At 44.4% G+C, this 27,093-nt stretch overlaps 2 protein-coding genes across 3 annotated transcripts in view; both read left to right on the forward strand.

Moving 5' to 3' along the window:
* Nucleotides 1-215: 215 nt before the first annotated feature.
* LOC119178224 (uncharacterized) lies at nt 216-15,001 on the forward strand. Its single transcript, XM_037429418.2, has 2 exons — nt 216-1,103; nt 7,645-15,001. Exons 1-2 carry the CDS (start codon nt 383-385, stop codon nt 8,016-8,018), a joined length of 1,095 nt encoding a protein of 364 aa, XP_037285315.2. The 5' UTR covers nt 216-382; the 3' UTR covers nt 8,019-15,001.
* An 8,709-nt stretch (nt 15,002-23,710) lies between these two features.
* The window catches only part of nmdyn-D7 (nucleoside diphosphate kinase homolog 7), a 37,844-nt gene continuing 34,461 nt past the window's right edge, over nt 23,711-27,093 (forward strand). For both annotated transcript variants that reach the window (XM_075871326.1, XM_075871330.1), the window contains exons 1-2: nt 23,711-23,860; nt 24,146-24,252. In XM_075871326.1, coding sequence (XP_075727441.1) covers nt 23,833-23,860; nt 24,146-24,252 — 135 coding nt within the window. In that variant the 5' untranslated portion in view covers nt 23,711-23,832. The remainder of the gene's footprint in view (nt 23,861-24,145; nt 24,253-27,093) is intronic.

The following is a 27,093-nucleotide window of genomic DNA, read 5'->3' on the forward strand; positions in this document are numbered from 1 at the left end:
ACGACACTACAACATTAGCAACAAAAGGGATCGCACGCGGGCTGCGTTCTTGTTTCTGCTTTGCTTAACTGAAGCATTTAAACAAAGTATTTTCGCTGTTTTTAAAAAGCCGCTTCGAATTATTGCCAGATATGAACATATCTTCATTTGCGGCCGTCTTCATTGTCGACTGAATCGAAACGGAGTCAAAGTCGGCGCCAATTCATCGCCAACAGCTGACCCGCCGTGCCTCAGAACCAAACCGTAAGCCGCAGCGGCGGCGACATCGGCATCCCATAAACAAAACATGGATAGGTACAAGCGTTAAATGCGCACGAAAAGTCATATTTTAGTGCTTGGTGGGGGTGCGGGGGGCCTCCGAAGCAAGCCCGCATCGTGAACCATGAACAGTTTGATACTGTACTCCGAACTGTGCAGGAAAGTGTTTGAATCGGACCTCGAAGACCATAGCGCCTGGGCTGACATATATCGCCTGCTGTCCCTGCTGAGGCAGGCACTTACGTGCAGTGTTTGTGGTAACGTCCTCGTCGTCCCAATGACTTCGAGTACGTCCAAGTGTCGGCACGCTGTGTGCAAAGGGTGCATGGGTCAGACGATGCGGCTAAGCGCGCCTTGCGCTGACTGCAACAGCAGCACGTCGGGTTTCACCGAGAACAAGCAGCTTCGCATCGTGCTGCAGTGCTACAAGAATATCTGCCTGTACCTGTGCATGCCTAGGTTTCAGAGAAAGTGGGGCAGTCTGAACGGTGGTACAAATGTCACTTTCAGAGACATCGTCGTCGAAGGGTCCCGTCTGACCGACAATTATCGGCGCGTTGAGCCCAGCTCGACGAGCTTGCCGTCGACTTCGTCGTCCGTAGTGCCTTCCTTGGCAGCTTCGTCTTCGTTTTCCCCTTTATCATCGCCCTGTGTGGCAGCAGCATCCACAACTGTACCTGCTCAAGCACCGCGTGTCGTGAGTCGGACTTCGGCCGTAGCCGCGGTGACTAAAAGTGTGAGCGGTGACAGAGCGCGTCGCGCTGTGCTGCTCAATGGAGATGCGATGGCAATAGCGCACGACCGTGCGACTTCAGCGCCGTACAAGCTCATAAAGGTGCCCGCAGGTAAGTGCCGTTGCTTGAGAACAGCCTGTTTGTTTGGGAGGTATTTGAAAATGCTGGTTTGAAATTTACTGCACGGTTGTTACCCCCGCGTATTTCAGGGGCACATACCGCAGTTTAGCTATCGCTACCGCGTGCTTCTTTGCTGTTTAGGTGTCGCCTAACGTTGAGAGAACGACTTGCACGTTTAATTGGTAGTGCGTTCTTTGCAGTGAACTGCTGCATTGTCGTGAGTTCGTGACAATGAGTGCAAAGAATCGTGTTGTTTCAACGGTTTTCCCCGTTTTGACTGACGAGAGACACGCTCCCACAATCTCGCTCACTTTCGCTCGTGTTTGCAAAAAAAACTGTGTGTGCAAATGAGAACTTATTACTTTCTAAACGGTTTCGATCGCTATTTCGATGTGTTCTCTAATTTGTGAGACTGAGGGGCGAATAGTTTGAATAGTATAGCTACCCCTGTTTCCAGAGCTGGCTGGTTTGAGTGTCGAAGCTTCCGTGGATTTTCACGGGGCGGCGCGCGTTACCGGCCCGCGTTTTGGCGCTTTGTAAAGTTCCCGCCAGATGGCGACGCCGTTTGATAGAGCGGTTTGTTTAAACCATGACCTACTACACTCCTGACCTGTTCAGATAGCGGGGTTCCTATGGGAGCGCGTGTCCCCGCTCTCGTTCAATCGCTCGCCGTAGGTGGCGCTACCTATAACCTGTTCGTCTGCTACTTTACGGCTGTTTGGACGGCGCTAGAGTAAGAACGGCTGCATTCCGTGATGAACAGCCGGCATATATGTGACTATTTTTTCACTTAGATGACTGGTCAAGTAAGCTGTTCAGTGTGACGAAAAATTTATTGCACACTGGTGGACAAATGCGAGAATCCGTAGACTTACATAGTGTAGGACAGCATATGTGATGTTGCGTCCATTTAATTGCAAAGAATTTGTGAATGACTTTTGAAATATTTGTTTCAAAATTATTTTTCATTAGTGCATAATAATTACGCAATATGAGTGCTCTGTTGGCCGAAATATGACCACGAACACTCAAGCTGACGTCAGCGAACAGGTGCTGACTAGCGCCACAGTGCTCCTAAGTTACGGCCCTAGCGGCAGAAGGTATGAACTAGAACGTGGGCGCTGGAAGAGGTGCTCTCTGGGCAGGTCAGGAGTGTAGTAGGTCATGGTTTAAACTTTGGCAGGCAGAGACTGCTGCGCCGCGCGGCGCACGAGCCACCCCCACACAGAAACGGCTGCTGCGCCGCACGGAAGTGACGTCATGCATTTTCCGGTTAGGCGTTTTGTTTGAATAGTCGGCAGTGTCTAGCGGTACGTCTACACATAACGATGAAAACAGTTGAAATTACGTCCAAACGAAAAAGTGAACGAAAATGTTAGGTTTAGCGTGACAACAATACAAAACCAGCTTGTTTGCCATCTCATACTGGTCGGCAGCTGTGGCGTAGTTGGTTAAAGCAACACATCAACTGGTGAGGTCGGTGGTTCAAGACCCATTGCAGTTATCGATACTTTCTCTTTGTTTTTGTTCATGCATGTATTGTTTTAACATTTGCGTCTCCTCATCAGCCCGACTTGCTACTGGTGGTGGTCCCGTCCACAGGCCCTTCAATATTGGATCTGCAATCTAGAAAATGCAGTACGTCCAACAACTGTAATCCACACATCATACTGAGAAACTTTATGGCGCACACACTCAGATGAAGCTGCGGCACGGTGGACGGCCGCGCTAGCTCCAACCACCAGGTTCAACTAAGCATCCAGCAATCACATGAAGCAGCGACGACACTCCAGTCCTCCTTTGGAGTGGCCTAGGCCATGGCCACGATTTCATCGGAGTTTCACCTAACACATCGCAGCCAGCTACCATCTCGCTAGGTGTTCTGTGATCTCGCAGTGTTTACCTTTCACAGCCGCAGCGCCCATGGCACCCCCTGTATTTAAAATACTTGTAATATGTATTTAAATAACAAACCTAGGCTAGTTGACTCATTAAACACCTGCTTAGTAAAATTTTTGTAGGTTTAACGCATTACACATGAATAATATACACATTTAACTAGCTTTAGGTAATAAGTTTTAAAGTGACGTCACTTCCGTGCGGCGCAGGAGCCACTTCTGTGTGGAGCTGGCAGCTGCGCCGCGCGGCGCAGGAGACGCTGCCTTAAGCTTTTTGAAACTGCGTAAGGCTTGTACGACTAACAGGTGGGTAGCAAAACGGCACGACGTCTGCTACGCTACTTCCGGTTCGAGGCATATCCCTTCGCTGCTTCAAGGTGCCTGCTGTGCGGTTTAACCGGGGAGGAAACAGGTGTGATTCTGTGACGCTTTTGCTGCCGCTTGTTCAATGATTGTGTTCTTCAATACTTCTTGTGGGTGGATATATGATATTGCCCGCATTTCATAGAACGAAGCGGGACGTGGACATGGGCACAAAACGAGGAATGTTGTGAGATGGGTTTCGAGCACAATGTGCGGTTATGCTTTGTAACACGCAATAATCATTTGCAGAATCACCTCGATTTAGTATTTTCGAGCGCATACACATACCGATACCACTTCGAAATCACTCGCACATATGTGTACATGCTTATGAATGTCTGCATATGGACGCGTACTTTGTATGATCAAGTTTGCCGATATAGTATATTTCTATTGCATAATCCACATCGCTTACTGTCTGTCAAATTTATGGAAGTGCCGATAACTTGAGTTATATTCCAACTCATAGCCTTAAAAGCAATGATGCACAACTGTACGATGAGTGCAGAGAATTTCGCGTGCATTAAAAAAAATACTTTAATGTGTGAGGGACGACACCTAATGTAAAGAGATATTGAAAGGTGTAAAACAAAAAAGCCAGAGAACTACGAGCGCGTTTTATTTATAGCGTTCGAAATGCAACATACTAGGCCATTCGTTGTATAGAGCCCGGAATGCTATCTTTGCAACCCAGAAGTAAATGAACCATTTTACGGGTATGTGAGCAGCATGAAAACAAGCGAAAAGATATTTCGTGTTCCTATGATGTGCAGAAATTTTTGTATGTGAGAAAGCATGCACGATAATAACTTTCGCTGCAAAACAAGCATATGTCCGGAGGTGCAACCCGCTTCAATGAAAAAATGACCGCTCGCACCATTCTAACTACCTCGTAGTGATTGAATTTATTATTTAACCATGCTGCATAGCACTCCCAAGTATAAAGCAGCAATTTGCAAGAAGAGGGTACCACGAATGTAAGGTGGAACACGCAAAAAGTGCCAGCACCTGCAAGAATGCCCTCACGGCGTCTCGAATTGGAAGTCGGTGCAGACGGGTCCCGTAGCCCACAATCCATTGCATGAGCTACGATTTTGCTATCCACCTATTGAAGTGCATGGTTCGTTCTCCATGGTTTTCATAGGGTGAAGGCAGCTAGCGTATGCTACGACAATAAAACACGGGCGTTTGATTTAGCCTCTGTTGGCAGGCTGAGGCTATCTGCCGCACAACCTAGCTCACCGCTGATTGAACAAAACTGGAGCTCCGGGTCTTTTCTAATAAATCAAAAAAGATTCGATAAATGCCCCCCTGTTATATTGTAGACAATTGGGATTTCTCCGATGAGCCCTTATTTTTTGTTTTTGCGGCCAATATCTATATATATATATATATAAATATATATATAAATTTATTTATTTATTTATTTATACATACTGTCAGTCCCAGAGGGATTATAACAGGTGGACAGTCTAAGGCAGTGATTAAGTACAGTCAATAGAAAGGGAAAAATAATAAGAAAAAAATTAACAACAACAACAACAAAAAAGAAAACATATAAACACATTTGTCAAAGCACAATCATATTGGCACTTTACCTAAATAACAAGAAAGATCACATACCACCATATTATGTTTGCGAGGCTATCAAGTCACTTTCTACTAGTTTTGTGAAGGTGGCTAAGGATGTGCTACTGGTAATGGAGGGGGACAGGTTATTCCATTCTCTGATCGCAAGCGGGAAGAACGAGAATTTGAAGGCATCTGTGTGAAATCTGTAAGGGGCAAGGGTATGAGAGTATTTGTGGCGGGTAGTTCTAGCTGCAGATAGCTTTATGTAGCGGGACTTGTCTATGTTTAGTTGATCATGTAACAGTTCGTACATCAGCTTTAAGCGTGCCAATACCGCCCGGTTTTTTATGGTTAGTAGTCCAGCCTTTTTAAGCAGCTCTGTAGGTGAATTCGTTTGGTTAAATTTGTTAAAGATGACCCTAAGCGCTTTTTTTGAACACCTTCGAGCTTGCTGGTTAGTTTTTTTGTGTACGGGAACGAGGCAGTGTTTGCGTACTCCAGGATGGGTCGTATAAGTGTATTGTAGGCCAGTAACTTTGTGTGGTGGTGCTTGCTGTAATCGCCTTTTTATAAATAACAGTATTTTCAGCGCAGATGATGTGATGTAATGAGTATGAGCGTCCCACCGTAGGTCATGTGACAGAATGACCCCTAGGTACTTATGTTTCGTGACTTTAAAAAGGGTAGCTGAATTGATGACGTAATTGAAATTGTAAGGATTCTTTTTTCTAGTTATACATAAGAGCGCGGACTTTTTTTCATTGATGTTCATTTGCCAATCACTGCACCAGGCTGAAACTGCGTCTAGCGCTGTATTTAAGGCAATATGGTCATCGTGTGAGTGGATTTCTTTGTACAGGATGCAGTCATCTGCAAATAATCTGCATCCAACATTAACAGATGAAGGAAGATCGTTCACGAAAATTAAGAATAATACCGGCGCCAAAACACTGCCTTGCGGTACGCCAGAGGTCACCGGTAAGATTGAAGATTGGACATGGTTTAATTCCACGAACTGCGACCTGTCTGTTAGGAAGTTAGTTATCCAGTCAACAATTTTGCCCTTGCCTAGAAGTTGGAGTTTCAAGATGAGTTTGCTGTGCGACACCCGATCAAATGCTTTCGAGAAATTTAGCACAATAAGATCAATTTGTTTTTGGCGATCGATGCTTAATGAGGCGTCGTGGACCATTTCAATGAGTTTTGTTACAGTAGACATGCCCTGGCGGAAGCCGTGTTGAAAAGGGGACAGTATTTTGTGTTCTTCTAGGTGTTTCGTTATGTGCTTTAAGATTATGTGTTCGAGCAGTTTACCAACCGTACATGTTCATGAGATGGGCCGATAATTGGAAGGTTTGTTTTTATTTCCGGACTTATGTATAGGAATCACTTTTGCTATTTTCCAATCCTTTGGTAGGGTACGTGACAACAATGATTGGTTAAAAAGCAGGCACAGGTATTTTGTTATTCATTCGGCATATCTTTTTAAAAACGCGTTAGGTATGTTGTCTGGTCCGGAACTTTTTTGCCATCCAACTTCAATAGTAAGTTGAAAACTCCCTCTTCTGAAACGAATAATCACTAATAGATTTCTCGTCTCTAATTTCTGTGTGAGGCTGTTTTCCATCGTCAACTGTAAAAATTGATTGGAAATGGCTATTTAATACGTTTGAGGAATAGGCATTTTCTTCAGGCATTTCGTGGGTCATTTTACGAACCTTGGGATTCATGTATTGCCAAAATTTTGTCAGGGAACTTTCTATGAACCGAGGTAGAGTTTTTTTTCAAAAAAAGTAGACTTGACGGCCTTTATTTTATTTTTCATGTCAATTATACCTGCGCTCAGATTTTGTCGGCTATAAATATTTGGTTTCTCGTTTAGGTTTTTCCTCAAATGCTTAACCTTTCTTTTAGCATGTATAATGGCACGTGTGACCCATGGATTCATCTTTCTGGTCTTCTTTTTCTTCGAAGGAACGTGGTTTTTTAAGCAAAAAAGAACAATTTCTTTGAATTTATGCCACAACATTTCGATAGTCGCAGCGGAGTCAGAGGCTAAATCTTGAAATGATGGAAATTCGTTGAACAGTAAGTTATGTATTGCTACGTCATCGGCATTACAAAAGTCTGGAAATGTTTTCTCTGCGTATGCAGGCGTTTTACTGTCCTTTATAGGTATCCTATAAAGAACTTTTGCGGCATTGAATTTCTTAGGCAATAAGCTCTTTTAGTTAGTCTATTCAATGGCTGTTTGAAAAAGTGTTTCAGGGCCCCTTCAAGGCGAAGCTTAAGGGCCCCCCCATTTTTTTTTAGGAAGGCGATTATGTGTCCTTAATCCGCAACATTTACACGTGTCGCATAACGAACGTCCTTTAACCGCAGAGTTTTTGCCGGCGTACATAACAGAATGAACAAAAAAAAATAATGGGAGGAGACGGCCAGAAATGCTGGGCGGCAGTGCATGTAATGAAGACTGATTAGAACAGGCAGGCAGTGTGACCTTGTGTCGAAGATGCCTCAAGATATCATTATCATCTGCTCCTGATTAGAGGTTGCTAGAACAATGAAATGATTCATTTACCAGTTGATTATATCTACCCCGATTGCGTCACTGGTCTATATCTCTGACGCATTTATAAACAGTGAAATTGCGTTCCATTTGCCTTCTAATGTGTGTTGTCGTGCTTGGACCTTTGCAGTGCTAGAGATCACACGCTCCGGTTCGGATTCTACATCGGCGTCGGAGTGTGGCAGTGCCTCGGCAGCGGCTCCTAAGACGCCAACGACCGTGCTTCACTATCAGCGGCCAGTGACGGCGGCACGCCGGGGATGTCGGTGCGGTGCGGCAAGCTTGAACCCTGGCAAGCTGACGTGCTGCGGCCAGCGGTGCCCCTGCTATGTGGCCGGTGCGAGCTGCAAGATGTGTCGCTGCAAGGGTTGCCGGAATCCTGTGGACAAGATCACCCAGCTGTGGGGCGAAGCGCTGCAAGGGGGCAGCCAGACGGGAGTCGACGGCACGCCGACGTCCGAGCCGCGGACTCACGTGGTGCACATCTTGCATGTGGACGAGTGACACAACGCCGTTGTGTGCCTGTATGATAGGTGCATCATTGTGTTTCATCTCATCATTGAAGCCACCAACTATGAGGGTTAATGATTCAAAGACAATGCGAGCGTGTGCCTTCCTGGGGAAGGTTTTATGCCATGGGGGTAGGTAGACCTAGTGGGACTTCAGCTTTGCGGAGACCAACTCGGCTGAACACCGCAGGCGGGTTTTGCCATTGGTCACTTTGTGAGCTCCATCAATTCTTGCTGGTCTTAAGCGTGGTTTTAGAATGCTGGTCAACAGTCTTGGTTTCTGGTGTTGTACTGTCAGTATATAAGTGTTTTGAGGTAGTCATGGCTTGATTGATTGATATTTGGGGTTTAACGTCCCAAAACCACCATATGATTATGAGAGATGCCGTAGTGGAGGGCTCCGGAAATTTTGACCACCTGGGGTTCTTTAACGTGCACCCAAATCTGAGCACACGGGCCTACAACATTTCCGCCTCCATCGGAAATGCAGCTGCCGCAGCCGGGATTTGAACCCGCGTCCTGCGGGTCAGCAGTCGAGTACCTTAGTCACTAGACCACTACGGCGGGGCGGTAGTCATGGCTTGTTGATGGGACAGTTATGGAATAAAGCACCATGATTGCATTCTGCAAATGAAAAAAGTTTGCTGTGAAGTTTATGCATTGCCATTTTCTCAGACATTAAGAAATTTTCGGTGGAGATAAAAGTTCGAAAGCAACAATATAAACGTATGTTTATAACAAGGCCATGATTTCTATGTGACAAAAAGCATTTGTTGAAGGTCTAAGCGTATTTAAGAATCTGCTATTTCTGTTCGCTCCCTGCTTCAATTTTATTATATTCATAACAATTATCTGCAAGAATTGGCAATGACAGTATATGTTTTAAGAATAGCAACTTCAACAATTAAAGTTTGCCAAATGTAGTTTCATTATCTTCAATTTATCTGTGCCTTGTAACTACCTACATGACTATTCCACATCCTTTCGTTTATGGTAATTTCTCTGTGACTGTACAGTCCATGAAAAAGCTGGTCAGTATTTTGAACACCGCCTCTTTATTACAATGAGTTCTTACGAGTCTGCATTCGTGGTGCCCATCTTTAACACTGTATCATGCGTTTGACGACGGTCTACCAATTCACGGTACTCCTGAAAGTCTCTTCCTTCAGACTCCAGATTAAGCTCAGAATTGACTATGCTTGTTGCAGTTATCTGCTTATCTGCTGCCAGATTACAGCCCAGAAACCTGCTGACCAAAGCAATAATTCTATTTTCCTGGCTACTTCGCAAAACAGATTCTATTTGTGCCAAAGTGAGCGTCAAGTTGATGAGACTGCTCTTAATCTGTATGCTGTAAGCCATTAGGAAGCGCCTGCCGGTATTATGTACTGCACCGCTTTGCAAAGTCCAAGCGAGAATCGCTGCCTTGGAAAATACTGCTGTGGGTTTGAACCATGCATGGACCCTCGGCTTGGTGAAAATGCTTGGCAGGTGGTTTTAAGTGCAGCCCACTAATGAAAACTACAACTTAGTGTTCCTGAGCTACCATTCACAGTTCCCTGTCTCATCCAAGTGTCTGTTGTGTTCAGATGTTGACATGCCTTACCTTAGGTGCAAGATGGGCCAAAAGTTTTGTAATAACTTAAAATCCATCAAACGTATTTAATGTTTCGTGACTATTTTTTTTAAAAAGCAGCACTGGAAGACCATCAGTTATGACCATTGATCACTGCCCCAGTCTAAGAGATCAACATTCACTTGCACGTAATGTGTGTTTTATCATTTCAAAGTATAGATGATGATTGAATGCATTAAAAATATTTCTTACTTAGCACACTTTATTAATATAGCTTAGTTGTGAAGTAATTTGTCATATCACTCAAACTTTAGCACTGCCAAGGATGACAATATTGGTATTTGGAGTAATGCTGTAGCTCAAAATTTACTGCGGTGAGTTTGCTATGCCCTTACCTGGGTAATAATACTCAAATAGTGCAGTACTGGTGCTGAAAACGAAACCATTCCTTGGTATATGGCATAGAATGTGGATTGGCAAGAAAGGGGGGGGGGGGGGGCTAAATTAATCTAGCTAACACTGCTGCATTTCCTTGCAAAATTGATGGTTGACACCCCTAAAATTCGCTTCTTCATGACATGGCAACACCACAGTTAAACTTCCTGCAGCTTCACCAGTAATGACTAAAGAGAATCTTTTTTCACAATATGCTCTTTAGATGAACTTCCTCAGATTGCAATGCATAACCAGAATTTGGGGTGGGAGCTTTTAAGAAATCCTTAAATAATTATTGATTTTTATAAATATCTATTGGTAAAAACTTGGTCATTGTTTCACTGTTTTTATCATAGAAATCTCTAAAGCCAAATTATGTGCATCTCTGCTTTACGGTGCCAAGTGTTTGTGCTAGGTGTTAACAGAAGCAGTAAGTAGATTTCATTTTGATATTTAATGACCCCTTTGCACACTGAGGTGTCAATAGAAATGAAAGATACAAAAAGGAACTAAATTTCATCCACTTTTGAATGCTGGTCTCGTGTCTTGTCAGTGCGCTATACTGCCATTCACACTTGATAACGCCACAAATGCTTGCAATGTAAAAGTATAATATATTCCGGCCCAGAAGTTATTTCAGGCTCTTTTTATTTTGTGTAAGCAGCCACTTAAGTGCAGATTTTTAGGAATGTGCAAAAGGTTGAAACGCCATAAGCTCCCTACGCAAGTTTTGCTTAGTTGTCATTTTGCCAGGGTGCCTGTATTCTGGAGGGCTCCGTTTCACACAGAAGTCTTCAATCTGTAGGTGGCTTGTTTTAATTGTATTATTGGTTGTACCTCTCCTGCTGATGCCTCTGTTTTAGTGAACATGCCACTTGAGCCCCATAGTTGTCCTACTTTTGCTCCATCTTGCACCTGTATTGCAACATGCCTCCGTTGGGATGTACGCACAATAACTGATCCAAAAGTGAAGGTTTGAATGAATGGGCCTCTGGCTGCACAGTTGAGCGCCGGTGCAAAATTAAATGCTCTAAGCAAGATGCTAGGAATCCAGACTGTAAATTTGGTTTTCTCAGTGCGAACTGCTTGCTCGGAACTTTACAGCTCTGTACAGTTATTGTTCACGTCTGGTGTGTGTAAATAGCTTGTAAATATATACATATTTCATATATGCAAATTCCACACGTAAGTGTGGTTGACATGCTGGCGACGTATTTTTACAAAGATAAATAATATTACAGTTCAGTAGAGGTCGCACATTATGGGCCAAAACGATGACTTACTATGGCATTGCTGAACTGTCTTCATTCTTTTGCCACAAGGGATCTTAAAATATCTTTTTTTTTTTTACTGGACTACTTGTGAATGGCCTGTGGGGCAATGCAAAACGGTTTTGCTTCTTGGATATTTACAGTCTTTTGTATGTGTACAGTATTGAGATCTCTTCTTGTTAGACACGGGTTTTTATTTCACTTTGTCTTTTTATGTTCCATGCTGTGGTTGTTCATACTTGCCTGTCGCCAGCGCTGCTATGCGCAGAATAAGATAATACTGCTTCTGCAGAACACGCCCAGAAAACATAAGTATCTTAGCCATTTGTATTGTAGTCATTGCTGTGCTAAACGGTAAACCCGAAACATAAAATTTGGTTGCTAATAAACTGCGCAAAGCAGCTACGTGCTGTAATCTTCCCTTACAAAGCAGACAGATTTTTCTCAAATATTTGGTTGAAGCAGCCAGAGTTTAGGCATTTCATCTACAATGTGCTGATTATATTGATTCTCTAGTGTTTCTTCCTGTGAATGTCGCAGGATATATGAACCGTCATTGTGAACTCACCAGTAAGGGAATGGGAATTCAGTGCAAGTACTGTGCGCATGGAAAAAGTTTCAGTACAGCCATGCTACATATGTCTACAAATGCCTTTGAACATCACAGGCGTGGAGGACAAACAATCGTTGTCTGGAGTTATCTAGGCACTAAAGGCACAAAAGCAGTCTCCGAAAGCTCTGCAGAGTAAGATGAAGTTGAGCCCTCATTTTTGAGGATTTTCGACATTGTGTGATCTACAGATCTTCTGACAGCCACTCTATCTATACCCATGCACAATGGCTTGTATGTTATTTACTAGGTAATAACATCCTCGCGACCCTTACGCCAGTGAAACTGTCTGAACGGGGAAGACGCAAAGGCCACATAGCGAGGAAACATATTTATTTACATGGAAGCTTCGTGATTGCTCCAGCTCACACGTCCTGTCACCAGCAGAAAGTGCCTTCATGGAAAGGCGCCCAACAGTGATTAGTTCTACGTTGAGAACATGGTCAATGAGTGCGAAAAGGGCAATCAGTTGCAATGCCCCACTTTCATAATCACTCACAATGACCCTGCGCTTATAGCCGCTACAAATCACTGCTGAAAAGCACACCTCTGGAACTTACCGTGCATGTCCGCCAGAAAATCGGTGATCTATGCAGCAATTATTTGGCGACATGAATGTGGGTTTTTGTCTGAGAACTACCACGCATAGTGCATGCGACGTCTTGCCAGCCACAGTAATTAACGCATGGGTCAAATTGGTGGTTAGCCTTATGCAGGCACTGCAAGAACATTTAAACGCGATCATGATGTGCAGTTGTAACAAAGCATACCACGCACAGCTTCTGTGCTTCGGCTTCCAATTAACAGAAAAACAATGGAATGGCAGATAATGAACAACCATGGCATTCACTCTGTGTTTGATTTGGTTTCGGTGCTTGTTTAAACGTGGTTCGGTGTTCAAAATGATATGGTGTGGCGGCCCTGGGTTTTATGCGCATCGTCTTATTCCCTTGTATGTAGGGTGCGCTGTCGGCGCCTGCCCCCCCTCCCCCATTTTTTTCCCCTCAGCTCGATCGCCAGGTCGCGCCCACAAGTGCTACTCCCGTGATCTCGGCGTACTTGCATGTAGATGTCTGTTCCTGACTTATGAACATGAGGAGCTATCTTCTATAGTTTCGACTTCGCATGGCGTCACGCTTCGAGAAAATGCCCGCGTCGCGGACTGAACTTTTTTTTACGCGTTATTTTCTTTCATTTTTTGTTTGTTTCAGAGTTTAGCTTCTCGGGCGCTGCGCAATCCGTGGAAAGCGAGTACCGCGCGGACGCATTGAATGCCTTAGCAGAATTGGCGCGCCGGCGATTAATTACACGTTGACGCAGTTGCATGAAAATGGCCCCAGTTTGTGCTGTTTTTGATTAACTGGTCGTTATCGGTTGCGACAGGAGTAAGTGTACGTCTCCATCCATGAAAGGCCGACTGGGTATTGCGAAGTCTTGTTTCAAATATAATTTCTGTTATTCTACCGCGTTTTATATCCGCAATCTCACTTTAGTTCGTGAACGATGCCATGCTGTTCCTTGGAGAGTGCGTTTCTGCAAAGAAAGGCGGGGATGGTGACGTTGGCGTTTTCGTATAAAGCCGAACCCGGGGTGCCGTGTTGTCCGTACGTGATATTCTTTATTATCAAAACGGGAGGTTCATTGAATGAGCTATAGTCTTATTCCACGTTCGTAAACCAGCAGGCGCCGTCGATGTACTGAGGCGTTTGTAGCCGAGGCACTTGGGTGGAGCCAGTGCGCCGCGACGTCGCTCCAAGCGCCTCACTATGTCGACGGTGCCTAGCCGTTTATGAACATGGAATAGGTCTATAACAAGGAGGATTAAAAAAAAAATGCTGGAGTGAAAATCATTGCCTAGGAGTGAAGCCGTGCCTCTGACAAGATGGCGGCTGTGGCGGCCATCTTACTAGGGGCGTGGTAAAGTAGCACCGTTAAGCGATTAAGAACAGAGCGTATCCCTCGCACGCCCAACGAGTGTAATGTGGAAACTTTTTCGGGTCACTCGGTGCTCCAAGTGCGTCTTAGAGTTACTAGTTTTCCTTGGTGAGCCTCTTATTAGAGGCTAAGCTCTTGGGAAGTTCAGCCACCCATACTCGTTTCTATGAGCTATTTTATCGGGAACAACTATCTTTTAATATAGAACTAACGTAGCATTTACACTAACATGCCGAAGCCACTTGATCTTTAAGTGTGCATCATCAGAAAAGAGCATGTTTCCGCCATCTTGGCAGTGGCAAAAACTGACTTCTGCTGGCAAGGCATTGCGGGAGCTTCCACTCCAGCAATTATTCTTTAATCCTCCTTGGTCTATAACCGCTAACAAAGGGGTCGATTTGAGATGCTCGCTCTTTGCGAAACACTCTGCTCGGACCATGCACGGTAAAAGAATTTCGCCACACTCGTTTTCAATTATGTGGCAGCAGCCGAACGCTGAACACGTATACGCGAATAGATTTAACCTTTTTTTTTTTCGTTCTTCGTTACTCATGACTAGTTCGCGTCGAACAAAAAAAAAAAAACCATTCGCCTAAGTTATTCATTGTCTCGTTAAGACGAACGACCTCGGAACATACGCTATTCTTTGCAGAGAACGCTCGTTTCTCGGGGAGGTCAGTCGAGCGGATAAAACAACCGTTTCGCAATAACTTTTTTTTGAAAATTTTCTCGTTTTCTCTCTCTCTTTTCATGACGAGCTCCACCGTTATTTTGGACGGGCTATTGCGGTTTTTTTTTTCCTGCTCACGTTTTTATGTCTCTTTTGCAACCATCACTAACAATCTCTTTCGGGGACCTGCTGTTATAGTTTTATCATGTGTCGTATTTTTGTTATTGTGGCGAAGAGAATGCCTCATCTGATATTTAAATCACTCGTGATTATAGACATCATACTTTTTTGTTTCTCTCGGCTCGTTGTAAGTTTACGAGCCGTCGTTGTATAGAATTCTTTTGTGTGTGTGTTTTTTTTCTGTTTTAAATGTTCGATGCCAAACTGACGTTCAAGTTGGAGCGCAAGTACGCACAGGTCCTCAGTGAGGACCTGGAAACTTTCTGTTAAAAAACAGAGAATAAAAATTTAATGAATCGCGTGTCAGTGTTTTTTTGCTGCATTGTTTGCTTCCTTTGCTGGCGTATTTTGGTGGGAGCTACGCGGGGTGTCTCAGCTGCAAAGCGAGGTAGTGTAACGCAACGAAAATCCGGTTCGTATTATTTCCCCGTACAATGAAGCTTCCGGCTGCAATTTTTTATAGTGTTGTTTGATTAGTTATAGCTACGTATTTGACTATAAGTGCTGCCCTAATTACCGAGGGGCGAATGAGCGATTTGTAGGCATTCTAAAGGGACGTCTAATCGCGGTACTTTTCGCAACGTCTTTACAGCGTGCTATTCGGCTAATAGAGCAGCTCACCGAAATGAAAAAAAAAAGTGACTACTATGCATCGCTAAGTAAAGACAACTCCAACAGGCTCGAACACTGTGAGATGGCCTAAGTTAAAGATGTAAAGGGGGAATAAAGGCAGTAATCGAAGCGTCCTTTCCTTTTCTCTCTCTAAGATTTATTGGGCTTTCTAGGTGAGTCGCTGAAAATTTGCACGCATTTAGTACTTAAAACACCATAATAAGACTGCTTTTAAAGTTCATATAAGCGCCTTATTGGCCCTTCAATAAACGGGACAGTGCCTAGGGAGATAGATAATAATATAATATGCTAATTGAATCTCGTTAACCATAAAATTGCTTATGACAGCTCCACTGCACTAGGAACAAAGTGTAGGCTAGATTGGCCATGCATAATGTAGTGCATCTCATTTCTTTTTTTTAATCTCCATGTATGATAGTTGAGACACCTTGTACATCGGCAATTTGAACGACAAAGTTTCGAATTGTATTCGAGTATAACCTTTTGATCATCGAATATTTCCAATTTATTGTAAGATGTAGTGAAAAGATCCCTCTAAATAGTTTGACAACCAACGGTTTGTTTAGGCTATTTCGCGCATCGAGTGCCATTAACAGCTGAAAAGCTTAAAAATAAGAACACGTATGACCAGTATAACAAATCATAACAAACGGTCGTATTGAAGATGAAACAAAAACATAACCAGCCCCCACAATCATACAGCAAGTTGTGCTGCTCATTGAAAACAACACGTCTTCCAGCCCCTTGCCGACCGGGCCGCAAACCTTAGCAGCCTCATTTATCAGCTCTTTTGTTCAAGACAATAACGTTACTGGAACTAATCTTGCCGCTGATCAGAATTGAATTTCCCTTGAAAAAAGGGAGAGATTTCCACTTATCCTTGTTGGAACCGCGACAGTCAGGTCCCTCCTCCTCACCGCCACCCCCGCGATATAATGCGTATGTGTGTGACTCTCCGCAGTCAAAGAGGACGTCAAGGCCCCGGAGCTTTCCCACAGGCAGGGTGAGGGTAGCAGCATGCAGTGTTTCACCGAAGAGGTTTCTGCAAGAACAGTGCGTCGCTCGCCAAGGCTTGTGTTGTTTACAGTGCACTACCGCGTTGTGTACTGAGCGAAATGAAATTGGCTGGTTGGGCCGTATAGGGGGATGAAGGCGACCCTCAGAGGGCAATAAACAAGAGTTGGGTGGTAGTGGAAGAGACGAAGAAAGAAAGAAAAAAAAAGGTGAAGAAGAGGCTGCTAGTAAGAGGAGGCTAATTTATTAGAGAGGCGATATATTTACGTAGGGGCTGTTTGAGCTCGGACATTGAAAACTCGGCGAGTGTGCGCCTCTGATGTGCCGTGCAGCTCCTAGCATAGCATAGCCATGTGCATAGCCATCGCAACCACTTTCACGAACAATGAATCAGTTTAAGCTGGAAAATTATTGCTCGAAAACTCAGTGTCTGATGTTATTAACCTGGATATCCCGGGTTTATTGTTAAAAGAGAAAGTGAAGGCCATATTCTATTTCTTTTTAAATTTTTTCTTTAAGATCATCTTCAACTTTAATTTTTTTAAATCATCCCTGTTTCAGAAAACGCTCCCTTATTCGGACCACGTTTGTTCAACACGTGTTCCTCAAAGTTGACATGCTGGGTCTCTGGTACCTTCAGACCACAAGTCCACATTATGCAGTTAATTCCACTGATCTCCACTAGTGGAGATCAGTGGTTAATTCACATGGCTCTATCATACGTCGTCTAAATGTGCCAGCTTCAAATATGGACACTTCAAGTCACAATATATATATATATATATATATATATATATATATATATATATATACAATCAGCCATGATGACGCTTCAGTTGAAAGCTTCTATGAAGACGTGGAATTGGCAATGAGTAAGGTAAAAACACAGTATAATATACTGATGGGAGACTTTAATGCAAAGGTAGGGAGAATCAGGCTGGAAACCAGGCAGTAGGAGATTATGGTATCGGTACTAAAAATGCCATCGGGCATTTTCAGGATCATCGAGTAAGTTTTCTTCACCAGAGATGAAGACTCGGGCAAGATGACATAAAAAGACGAAAAAGGCGCAAAACCACACAGAAGGTGTGTACTTCGGAAGAACACGGAAATCGCCGCAACAGCCTTGGTCAACAAATACGCAAACGGTTGGCGCCGCATGTGTACTAATCAAGGCAAAGAGCTCGACGCCTGCGCAAACTTCATGCTGTTGGTGCTCCAAAGCCTTCACGCGACGTTCATTCCTCGCAAGAATACAAGCAGTTTCATCACATGCAGTTTCCACATTCAAGGTGTACTTGTGTTTTCCAGTACGCAACAGTCAACCTCACCCTCCAGAACTCGAGCATTCACTGGACAGGTGCATTCTCCTTTCAAGTCTTTGTGATTAAGAATACGACGCGTGCATTTTGAAATCTGTGGGAATATCTATTCATTTTGACATTTGTGACTTCTAAGCCACTCCTTGTTTGTTAGTTGTAACTCAGTCCTTCTTTCGGGAGGAGGGGGGGATCGTGTGACGTATGATGGTATGGAGGGTTTGTACAAGCAGAAAAGGAAGAAGACACATTGGAATAAACATGTCGCATGAGCCAAGCCACGTATCCCACTTAGAGTAGCGTCACACACATACCCACCCACCCACCCACTCAAACACACACACACACACACAGATATATATATATATATATATATATATATATATATATATATATATATATATATATATATATATATATATATATATATATATATAAAATGGCAAAAAGCAAGCAACTAGTAAATACAAAAAAAAACGAAAGAGAGGAGGAAAGAACGGGTAATCTGATTCTTAATCTCTAGAGCAGCGAACCATTCTTTACACAATCCCACAGAAACTGCCAGCACGCGAACGCTAAACGAACACCACTCTGTGCATTGCAGGCGTCGCGAAGCAAGTGAAACGCCGACGATCCTGTTACGGCAAGCGAAGCCAGCCCCAGTGAACGTGCCAGCCCCGCTCGCACTCTCCTTGGTCTTCGTTTCTGTTCCCTTTCTCCTTTTCTCTCTGATTATTTCTTCCTATATTTTTGTTGCTCTTTGTTTTTTCTTTTTTAATTTCCTGTCGGTCTCTCTGTCTGTTTGTTTAGATGCGAAGTAGCTATTTGACTAGCCTGCGTAACGCTGTCCGTCCGTGTCTCCGTGCCAATGTGCCGCAACGCGTTTCTCCTCCACAGTTGTCGGAACGATCTAAAGGTCAAGTCGCAGCTGAGCGTTGACGTCGCTCTCTTTCTCACCCGCAGCAGCTGTCAGCTTCTCCCAACACACCTAGGTGGTGTTGCTCCCTCCTCCCGCTTGCAACACACTACTTCTCATTTCACCCTCTCCCCCATCCGCAGCGCTCGAGCGCACGTCGAGTGGAAAAACTCTTTTGGTTCGTTCCTGTGATGAAACGTTCGTGAATCTCAACCCTCCTCCCGTGCCTTCGCGTTTCAAAGAAACGTTGACTCGAGTAAACGCTACACCGAGTTTTCTTCGAACCATTCTTCTATAGCACGCGCATCACACCCGTTTCAGTCGGATCAACGGTGTGCAGCCATGATGGTGGCTACTGAACTCGCATTTCGCATCCCATCATGGTTCCCATCGGGGAGATGGTCCATATATATATATATATATATATATATATATATATATATATATATATATATAGAGAGAGAGAGAGAGAGAGAGAGAGCAGCTTACATTCAGTCGCGTAACCATGGGGAGCAGCAGAGCTATGCAGCGCTCGACTTGTGGCGCCGACTTGACTAGCAGGGGCGTAGCCAGAAAGGGGGCGGGGGGTGCAAACTTGCTTCCCCCCCTAAATTTTTCAAGTTTGCTTGCGTATCTATAAACGCAAACACACAAACCCATGCATGAACATACGTAAAGTATGGTTCAACACTCCACCGCCTCCCCCTCCAAAAAAAAAAAAAATTCTGACTGCGCCTTTGTTTACTAGGCATACGTGCATTCACACGCCAATGCAGGAAGTGTTCACCTGGTTAACTTTGTAAATGACGAGTATTGCTTAGGTATCGGACAGGTTTCACTAGGTGTATCGGTTCCTATTTTTTTAATGTGATGCACTTCTTTGAGTACTGCAGGCAATATGAGCATCAATCAATCAATCTATCTATCAGCCGCCCACGTCTCAGTTCTCTCGTGTTCAGCTTCTTAACATAAGTAAACCAAAATTAGTATGAGAGGGTAAAGTTGTCTGACGAATATGACTCGCTAGTCGTCACATCAACGATGCCACAATCATGTCGCGTTCGCCTTCAAACCAAACGTTGGTCAAACCCTTCCCGCCAGGCATGTGACACATACCCGTGTGCTAGTACGTGCCACAGGTGATCGACAGTATTTATCTATCCAGGAACGGTGAGAGCAGATATGTGTCATTTTAACGCGTGAAGCTTAAGAAAATGCTTACGTCGTCAGCAACGAATGCAACGAATAAATGTGAGGGTCTCAGCAGGAACTGAACCCCAGCATTCCGCATCGCAACCAAGTATTCTACCAAATAGACACACCCTGAAGGTCTTATTGGAACCACTTTTCAAATACGCCCTAATGTTATTTACACATGGTTGCAGTGCAGTTTCAGTATACCAGCTTTCCAATTTTATTAAGATCACATATTTACTCCCATGATACAGTCATTCGCTCAAGTTTATTTACGTATAGCAGTGTCCAAGGCTACCATCCTGGCGAGCACAAGGGCTTCATACGAGCTTACCACTTCTGGTGTTGCTAATACCAATGTTGCTGCTGACATCGTTACGCAATTGTAAACAATTGGTTATATAAAACATGTGTGGCTATTTAATGTATGTCTGTGTGTGCATTTGTGCATACCTTTAGCGCCGCTTCGTAACGTTTCGCTCAATAAAAGAATGACAACGCAGTCGCCTTCTACCCGCATGCTTCGCATAACATTGACTCCCAAGGTAGGTGGGATCTGCCGAATTTTTTTTATTTTATATCGCTATCTATTTCAATTTCTCTTAATCTGGCTGCTCTTATATTTATTCCATTTCTACCTTTTTGGTCAATTTTTCCTGCCTCTTTTTTTCTTTCTATCCGTTTCGTTCACTATACCTATATTTCTCCTTCATCTCTCTCTAATCGTTTCTCTCTCTTTTTTTTTGTTTTTCTCTTTTCCGATCTTTCTTTTTCTGTTTTTGATGTCAGTTTCTTTCTCCCCTGTCTTTCTTGTGGATGCTTCTACGTCTATTTCTCTGTGTTAATCTGCTTCCCCCCTCTCTCTCCCTGTACTCTCACCAACGTCAGTTGTTGCATTCCACCCCGGACAAATCGGCGCAGCAGAAAGGCGCGCACGTGTTCGGGGAGCGAAGCAGATGACGCAGCGATCGAGTGCCACCATGATGATGAAAATTTCATGTCTACATCGTGAACCGGACATGCGGCGAGCATAAGAGCTCCGCTGTACAATAATTGCCATTTTGAATTAAAAGGCTGGTTCCTCCAACGATATAAACCAGCAGTAAATCGTAAGAGGTAATAATTATTGTTTAACTACCATAAAACAAACAAATTATTGAGCCTTTAAGATGTTACGTTTATCGGGCTCATTCTAATAAGAAAATGGCTGAAAAGCATTCTCAAGACATCTACCACCTCATAAACCTCAAGTTTCGTTTTCTTCCATGATTGTTCAGGCATACACGGGACGGCTTTAAGCTCTCCCATAGTAGAGTACCTAGTACTCTGAATCGTTACCCCCTTTTTTCTAAACACTCCATGATTACCATATATCGGGATGGGTCACTACTATCCCATAGTGGAGTACGAAGTACTCGAAATCATTCAACATTTTTTTACAAACACAAAGATTACTCGGGACGCCTTTACGTTCACCCGTAGTACCTAGTTTTTAGGGGCGAAGCTCTTTATAGCGGCACCCGTTCGTCCCCCGTAGCCGCTGTAGTGTGAAACAAGTATAACAGTTTGACCTCCAAGGTGGTGCCGGTGAGAAATTTCTACTGTGCGTTGTTGAACAATAGAAAATAGTGCTCTATGTACATGGCAATGCCTGCTAATGGGGAATAAGAAACAGAAACATTCGGCTTTTCGGTAACGCGCACGCTGCAATCCCCATTAGCAGCCATTGGCATGTACATTGAGCACTATCTGACAAGAAAGGGTTGCTACGTTATACTCGCTGGGTGTAACCTCCTTAGTTTTAGAAAGGTTTAGCGAGCGTTGAGGGAGCAGTAGAAGACTTTGCTCGCCAGCGAGGTTCTGGGAGTGCAACATAGCGCTCCTCGACCAGGTGCAGCGGCCCGCTAAAGCCAGTGGAGCCATGGAATAGGGGCCCCACCCACATGCTCCCCGTATCTATTGTTTTCCTTGTTTTTTTCTAAATAAACGTATATATATATATATATATATATATATAGATATATATATATATATATATATATATATATATATATATATATATATATATATATATATAGCCGCAGTTGTATGAATACAATGAACTAGTATAGTATATACCATGAAATCGAGGTAGTTAAAGGTGGGAAGTAGATACGAAGCGCAAGCCGTAAGAAAGTAAAAGCCGAATTCTCCTGTCTCTCATTTCCTATTAGCACCCATTGGCATGTACATTGTGTACTATCTGACAGGAAAAGGTTGCTACGTTATACTCGCTGGGCGTAACCTCCTTGGTTTTAGAAAGGTTTAGCGAGCGTTGGGCCGCAGTGCCATGAATAAAGTGAACTAGTATACCATAAACTCGAGGTGGTTAAAGGTGGGAAGTAGACACGAAGCGCAAGCCGTAAGAAAGTGTGCGTGTCCCAGCTCTCGTTTAGTCCTTGGAATGTCCGCTGGATGGCGGATGGCTTCTATATGGGGAATATATGATGAAAAGATGCGAGATGGTGGTACTTGGAGTGTTGAATACATGGACGAACGGACACGCAGACATGCATGGATGGACGCATGAACGGACGCAGGGGCGGATGCATAGACGAACGCAGGGACGGACACACGAACAGACGCACGCACAGTTGGGCGGATGGACGCATGGACGGTCACACAGACGGACGCATGGACGGACGGAAGCAAGAACGAATGGACGGACGAATGCTTCGCCCCACTCCCCATCATTCACTCCGTGGATATGCTGCCTTTTTTTTTTTAACTCACAGATAGGACTACCGCAGTGGATGCGCTGGTAAAAGAAATATTTTGGGGGGAAGAACCTCTTGTCGATTTGCACACATTTAACGATATCTGTTGAACACTCAGCATTGAATTACGGGCTGGGTCCGAGCTCTAGTTGATATTGCCACATTTTAAAGTGGTGAGCGTTAGCCCTCAACTACGGCGTCTCTCATAATCATATGGTGGTTTCGGGATGTTAACCCCGACATATCAATCAAAGTGATGAGCGTCTGATGACAAAACGACTCACACACACACGCATGCACACGCAGCCACCCACTTGCCCACCCACACTATATCTTTGTCTTGGTGCACCACTTTCAATAATCTGCATTAAGTTGATTGAATTAATCCATTGCAATAGTAGAAGCACGAAGGAATATTTATAGGAATTTATGTAAGAGCCGCTGGGCCCCTCGAAAACACTATCTCTGGTAACCACAGAGTTTTAGAGAAACTGTACAAACTCTGTGGTGGTAACCAACAACAAACGACTCCGCGTCAGTACACATTGGTCGGCACCCGACACCAATCCTGGCGGTGGCCCGAATCGGTGAGGCCCGTGGTCGGGCAACACTGTTCCGAGCGGACGCGCTTCATATTTACGAGCAGTACCGGGAGACTGGAATAATTTCGACGCTTCGAAATTGGGCTACATTGAAAGTGAGTATTTCTCTAATCTTCCTGTACTTTTTTGTTTGCTATAACACACATTTTTGCCGTGGGGAAGAAGGAAGTAACTACTTCCACTGATCGGTGACTTACTAATGTGCATAACGCAGCCGAGTGTACTAATTACCCGGGAAAGTGTAACCGATATGCGGAAGTAGGTTTTCCAAACTAAGTGTATTCGATTCACTTTTCATCAGAGTTTCGGCGACAGTTCCGCTCTATAGCAGCCTTTGTGTTGGTGTATGCCTCTGCCTAATGTAACTCATACACACTTGCGGTGGGCCTGTGTTCCAATGCGAGGAGCGGCGTCTGCTTCGTTTAAAGCGAGTGGTGGACTGTTTCTAACTATGGTTTCTATGGCAGCGTCACGTTCCGCCGCTGCTGTGGCCTGCGGTGGCCCTTCTCTCCTCCCACGCTAATACATCGCTCGCGCACTTCCAAAATGATGCTCGCGGAGTACATGCCTGTGCAACAGCGCTCAACAAATCGTATGAAGTGATATGCTGCATTATCGCAACTGTTAAGGCAGCCTACACGGCTGCCGCTGTATGACGGTCCCATCTAAAGTGCGTTCAATCTCTCATTAGTACCGGTATGTCGGCGACAAAGATAATCTCCCATGGTCAGTACTTGAATCCCTATCGTACAAATCGCTGTATGGCTTGACATGCCATTGCTTCGTGCGCTGTGCTCTTTTCTTATTCTTCCTCCCCATCTTTCTGGGGAGATGTGCACGTACGCAAATCAAAATTTTTTTCGCTGTGGTCAGTTCCCAACGAAAGCGAGGTACGGTTGAACAATAGGGATCCGAGAGCGTAAGCTTATATCACGGGATTCGCTGCTGCGGTGAGGCGTAGACATCGAAAATACGTGAGAATTTTTTTTTCTCTCCTGTTTCTTTCATCAGTGTCGGGCAAAAAGTATTCGTTCCTGGCTGAATGGAACGATGCGAGCACCTACTCCGTCAGAAGCTTTATCCTCAACTTTTTCACCAGAGACTCGACAGTGGAAATGGTGAGTTAATTTGCGTGTTTTCGCTTGCAGGAACCTGTTATTGAACATAAGCATGCGTAGGCGCCCTCTTCGGTAAGAGGGGTGGGGGTGCCCAAGGTTCGCACCTCCGACGCCCTCTATATTATGTCCATGGCCTTTGCGCCCCCCCCCCCCCTGTTTGGGTGACCAGAGGAGGTGTGCATGAAAATCTGCATGACCTGCGTGCGGCATGTATTTGCCGCATTACGGCGTGTTCGCTTGGCATCTTCAAACTCTTTAGTCGCCTGATGTGTTATATGGGACTCGATGCACGAGCAGTCATCAATTCGCATATTGACCGATGAATTATTGCCACTTTTACCATTATTTGTCACATGCGATTCCATTCACTGGTGGCTTTACTTAGAGAATGCGTCTAGTAGAGCCTAACAAAAATTTGGACGTAGTTAAGTAACAGCACAACTGGTCACTGTACCGTGAACCACGTCCTGTCTTGCCCCCCCCCCCCCCCCCGTACACACACATATTCGACGCCTGTAATGGGTAATGGACAGATTATTGTGCACTCTACAAAGAGACAATGGCGAAGAAAGGTTTCCTATATGGAGTTTACAATCGTGTTTATTTGTCCAGCAAGAAATGGGGAAATTCGGAGTAGAAAGTATCATATAATGATAGAGACGTAAGCTGTGCATTATGAAAGCTGAACAGGGCGACTGATAAATATGACTTTATTAACGATATAAATAGCTGGAACACTATTCACTCTACTGCGGTAGAGCTACACGCATCCGTACCTGAACACATATAGTAAACGGTGTTTAGACAAACAAAGAAAAGAAACTGTAAGGAACAGTGTGAAATAAAAATAAAAAATGGTAGACAAAAGAGCGAACATGGGACGAGCACTGACTCTCAAATGAAACGTTAGTGTCCGAAACTGTGCCCAAATAACATCGGCCGCTCACCTAGTGCAGGTGAGGGTCCAGTTAGAAAACGCTGGTTACAAAAACCGCCAATGTGGTAACTGTCTTCGAAAGCTCGGTTGACCGAGCTCTTCGTAACCCAAAGCAATCGAGGCCTGAGGGACGCAAGTATTGGAATGTCCTCTGACGTTCGCTACCGCTACTTGGAATGCAGCCGATGTTAATTAGTCATGGTTTTGCGCAGTGTTTGAGTTGACAGTTACTGCTGGTCCCGTGCTAGTCCATCCTTTTGCTTCAAGTTTTTGTTTAGCACCGTTTATTACTTTGAATCTATATCAACTGGTAACTTCTTTTTATAAAAAAAGAGGATGCAGGTAGTCGTGCGAAGTGTAGATGGGCAGCATTCTTTCTTTCAGCTCCGGTTTCTTTTCTTTAGGGGCGAAGCTCCTGAAAGCGGCACCCGTTTGTCTCTCGTAGCATAGTCGTAGTCGTAGTCGTGGTGTGTAACCAGTCTTAACTTTTGACCTCCAAGGTAGTGCCGGTGGGAGATTTCTCCTGTGCCTTGTTGAAGAATAAAGAAATTGGCAGCGTGCGCGTTAACTAAAAGCCGAATTCTCCTGTTTCTCATTCCCCATTAGCAGCAATTGGCATGTACATTGAGCACTATCTGACAGGAAAAGGTTGCTACGTTATACTCGCTGGGCGTAACCTCCTTGGTTTCAGAAAGGTTTAGCGAGCGTTGGGCCGCAGTGCCATGAATACAGTGAACTAGTATATACCATGTACTCGAGGTGGCTAAAGGTGGGAAGTAGATGCGAAGCGCAAGCCATAAGAAAGTGTCCATGTGCCACCTCTCGTTTAGTCCTTGGAATGTCCGATAGATGGCGGTGCTTCTATATGGGGAATGTTCTGTAAAGGGTTTCACCCTATAGTTCAGGATGATGGCGCACAGTTTTTCAAAGCACTGGGGTTTAGGGAAAGAGAGGGAAAAATAGACTAAGCGGGTAGACCTAACTAAAAGAAGGTTATCTGATTGGTGGCTAAAGTCAAGGCACGAGTGAAAATTAAACCCTTCACTGCAAAATACGAATCCTCAACCACACTATTTAAAGAAAAAAAATAAATCTAATGATTGGTTCACTCAGTATTACGGCTAGGTGGCGTTAGCCCCCACCCGATCTAAAGGGTACAGCCACATCCATCCATCCATCCATCCATCCATCCATCCATCCATCCATCCATCCATCCATCCATCCATCCATCCATCCATCCATCCATCCATCCATCCATCCATCCATCCATCCATCCATCCATCCATCCAATATACGATGAAAAGATGCGAGATGGTGGTACTTGTAGTGTTGAATAGATGGACGAACGGACACACAGACAGATGCATGGATGCACGCATGGATGGCTGCATGGACGGATGGACGCATGTACGGACGCAGGGGCGGATGCATGGACGAACGCAAGGACGGACGCACAGATGGACGTGCGGACGCACGAATAGACGCACGCACGGACGGGCGTATGGACGCACGGATGGTCACACAGACGGATGCGTGGATGGACGGAAGCAAGAACGAATAGACACACGGATGCTTCGCCCCACTCTCCATCATTCACTCCGTGGATATGCTGCCATTTTTTTCTTTTCTTTTTTCCTTTTCCGTTGTCTGTTTTAGTTTTCTTTCTGCGTTCCTATTTATTTCTTCCCCTTTTTATCTATTTCTTTCTTTTTCTTGCTCTATCTATTTTAGTTTATGTTTTTCCTTCGTATCTCTCTATTTCACGCTTTCTTCCCCCATTCTTTTTTATTTTTATACATGGTTTCACCTGCGTTACACCCAAGGAGGATTAAAGCAAAATTGCTGGAGGGGAAGCTCCCGCAATGCCTTGCCAGCAGAAGTGAAGCCACATTTTGCCACTGCCA

This window comes from Rhipicephalus microplus, chromosome 1 (genome assembly GCF_043290135.1).
Source record: "Rhipicephalus microplus isolate Deutch F79 chromosome 1, USDA_Rmic, whole genome shotgun sequence".
NCBI lineage: Eukaryota > Metazoa > Arthropoda > Arachnida > Ixodida > Ixodidae > Rhipicephalus > Rhipicephalus microplus.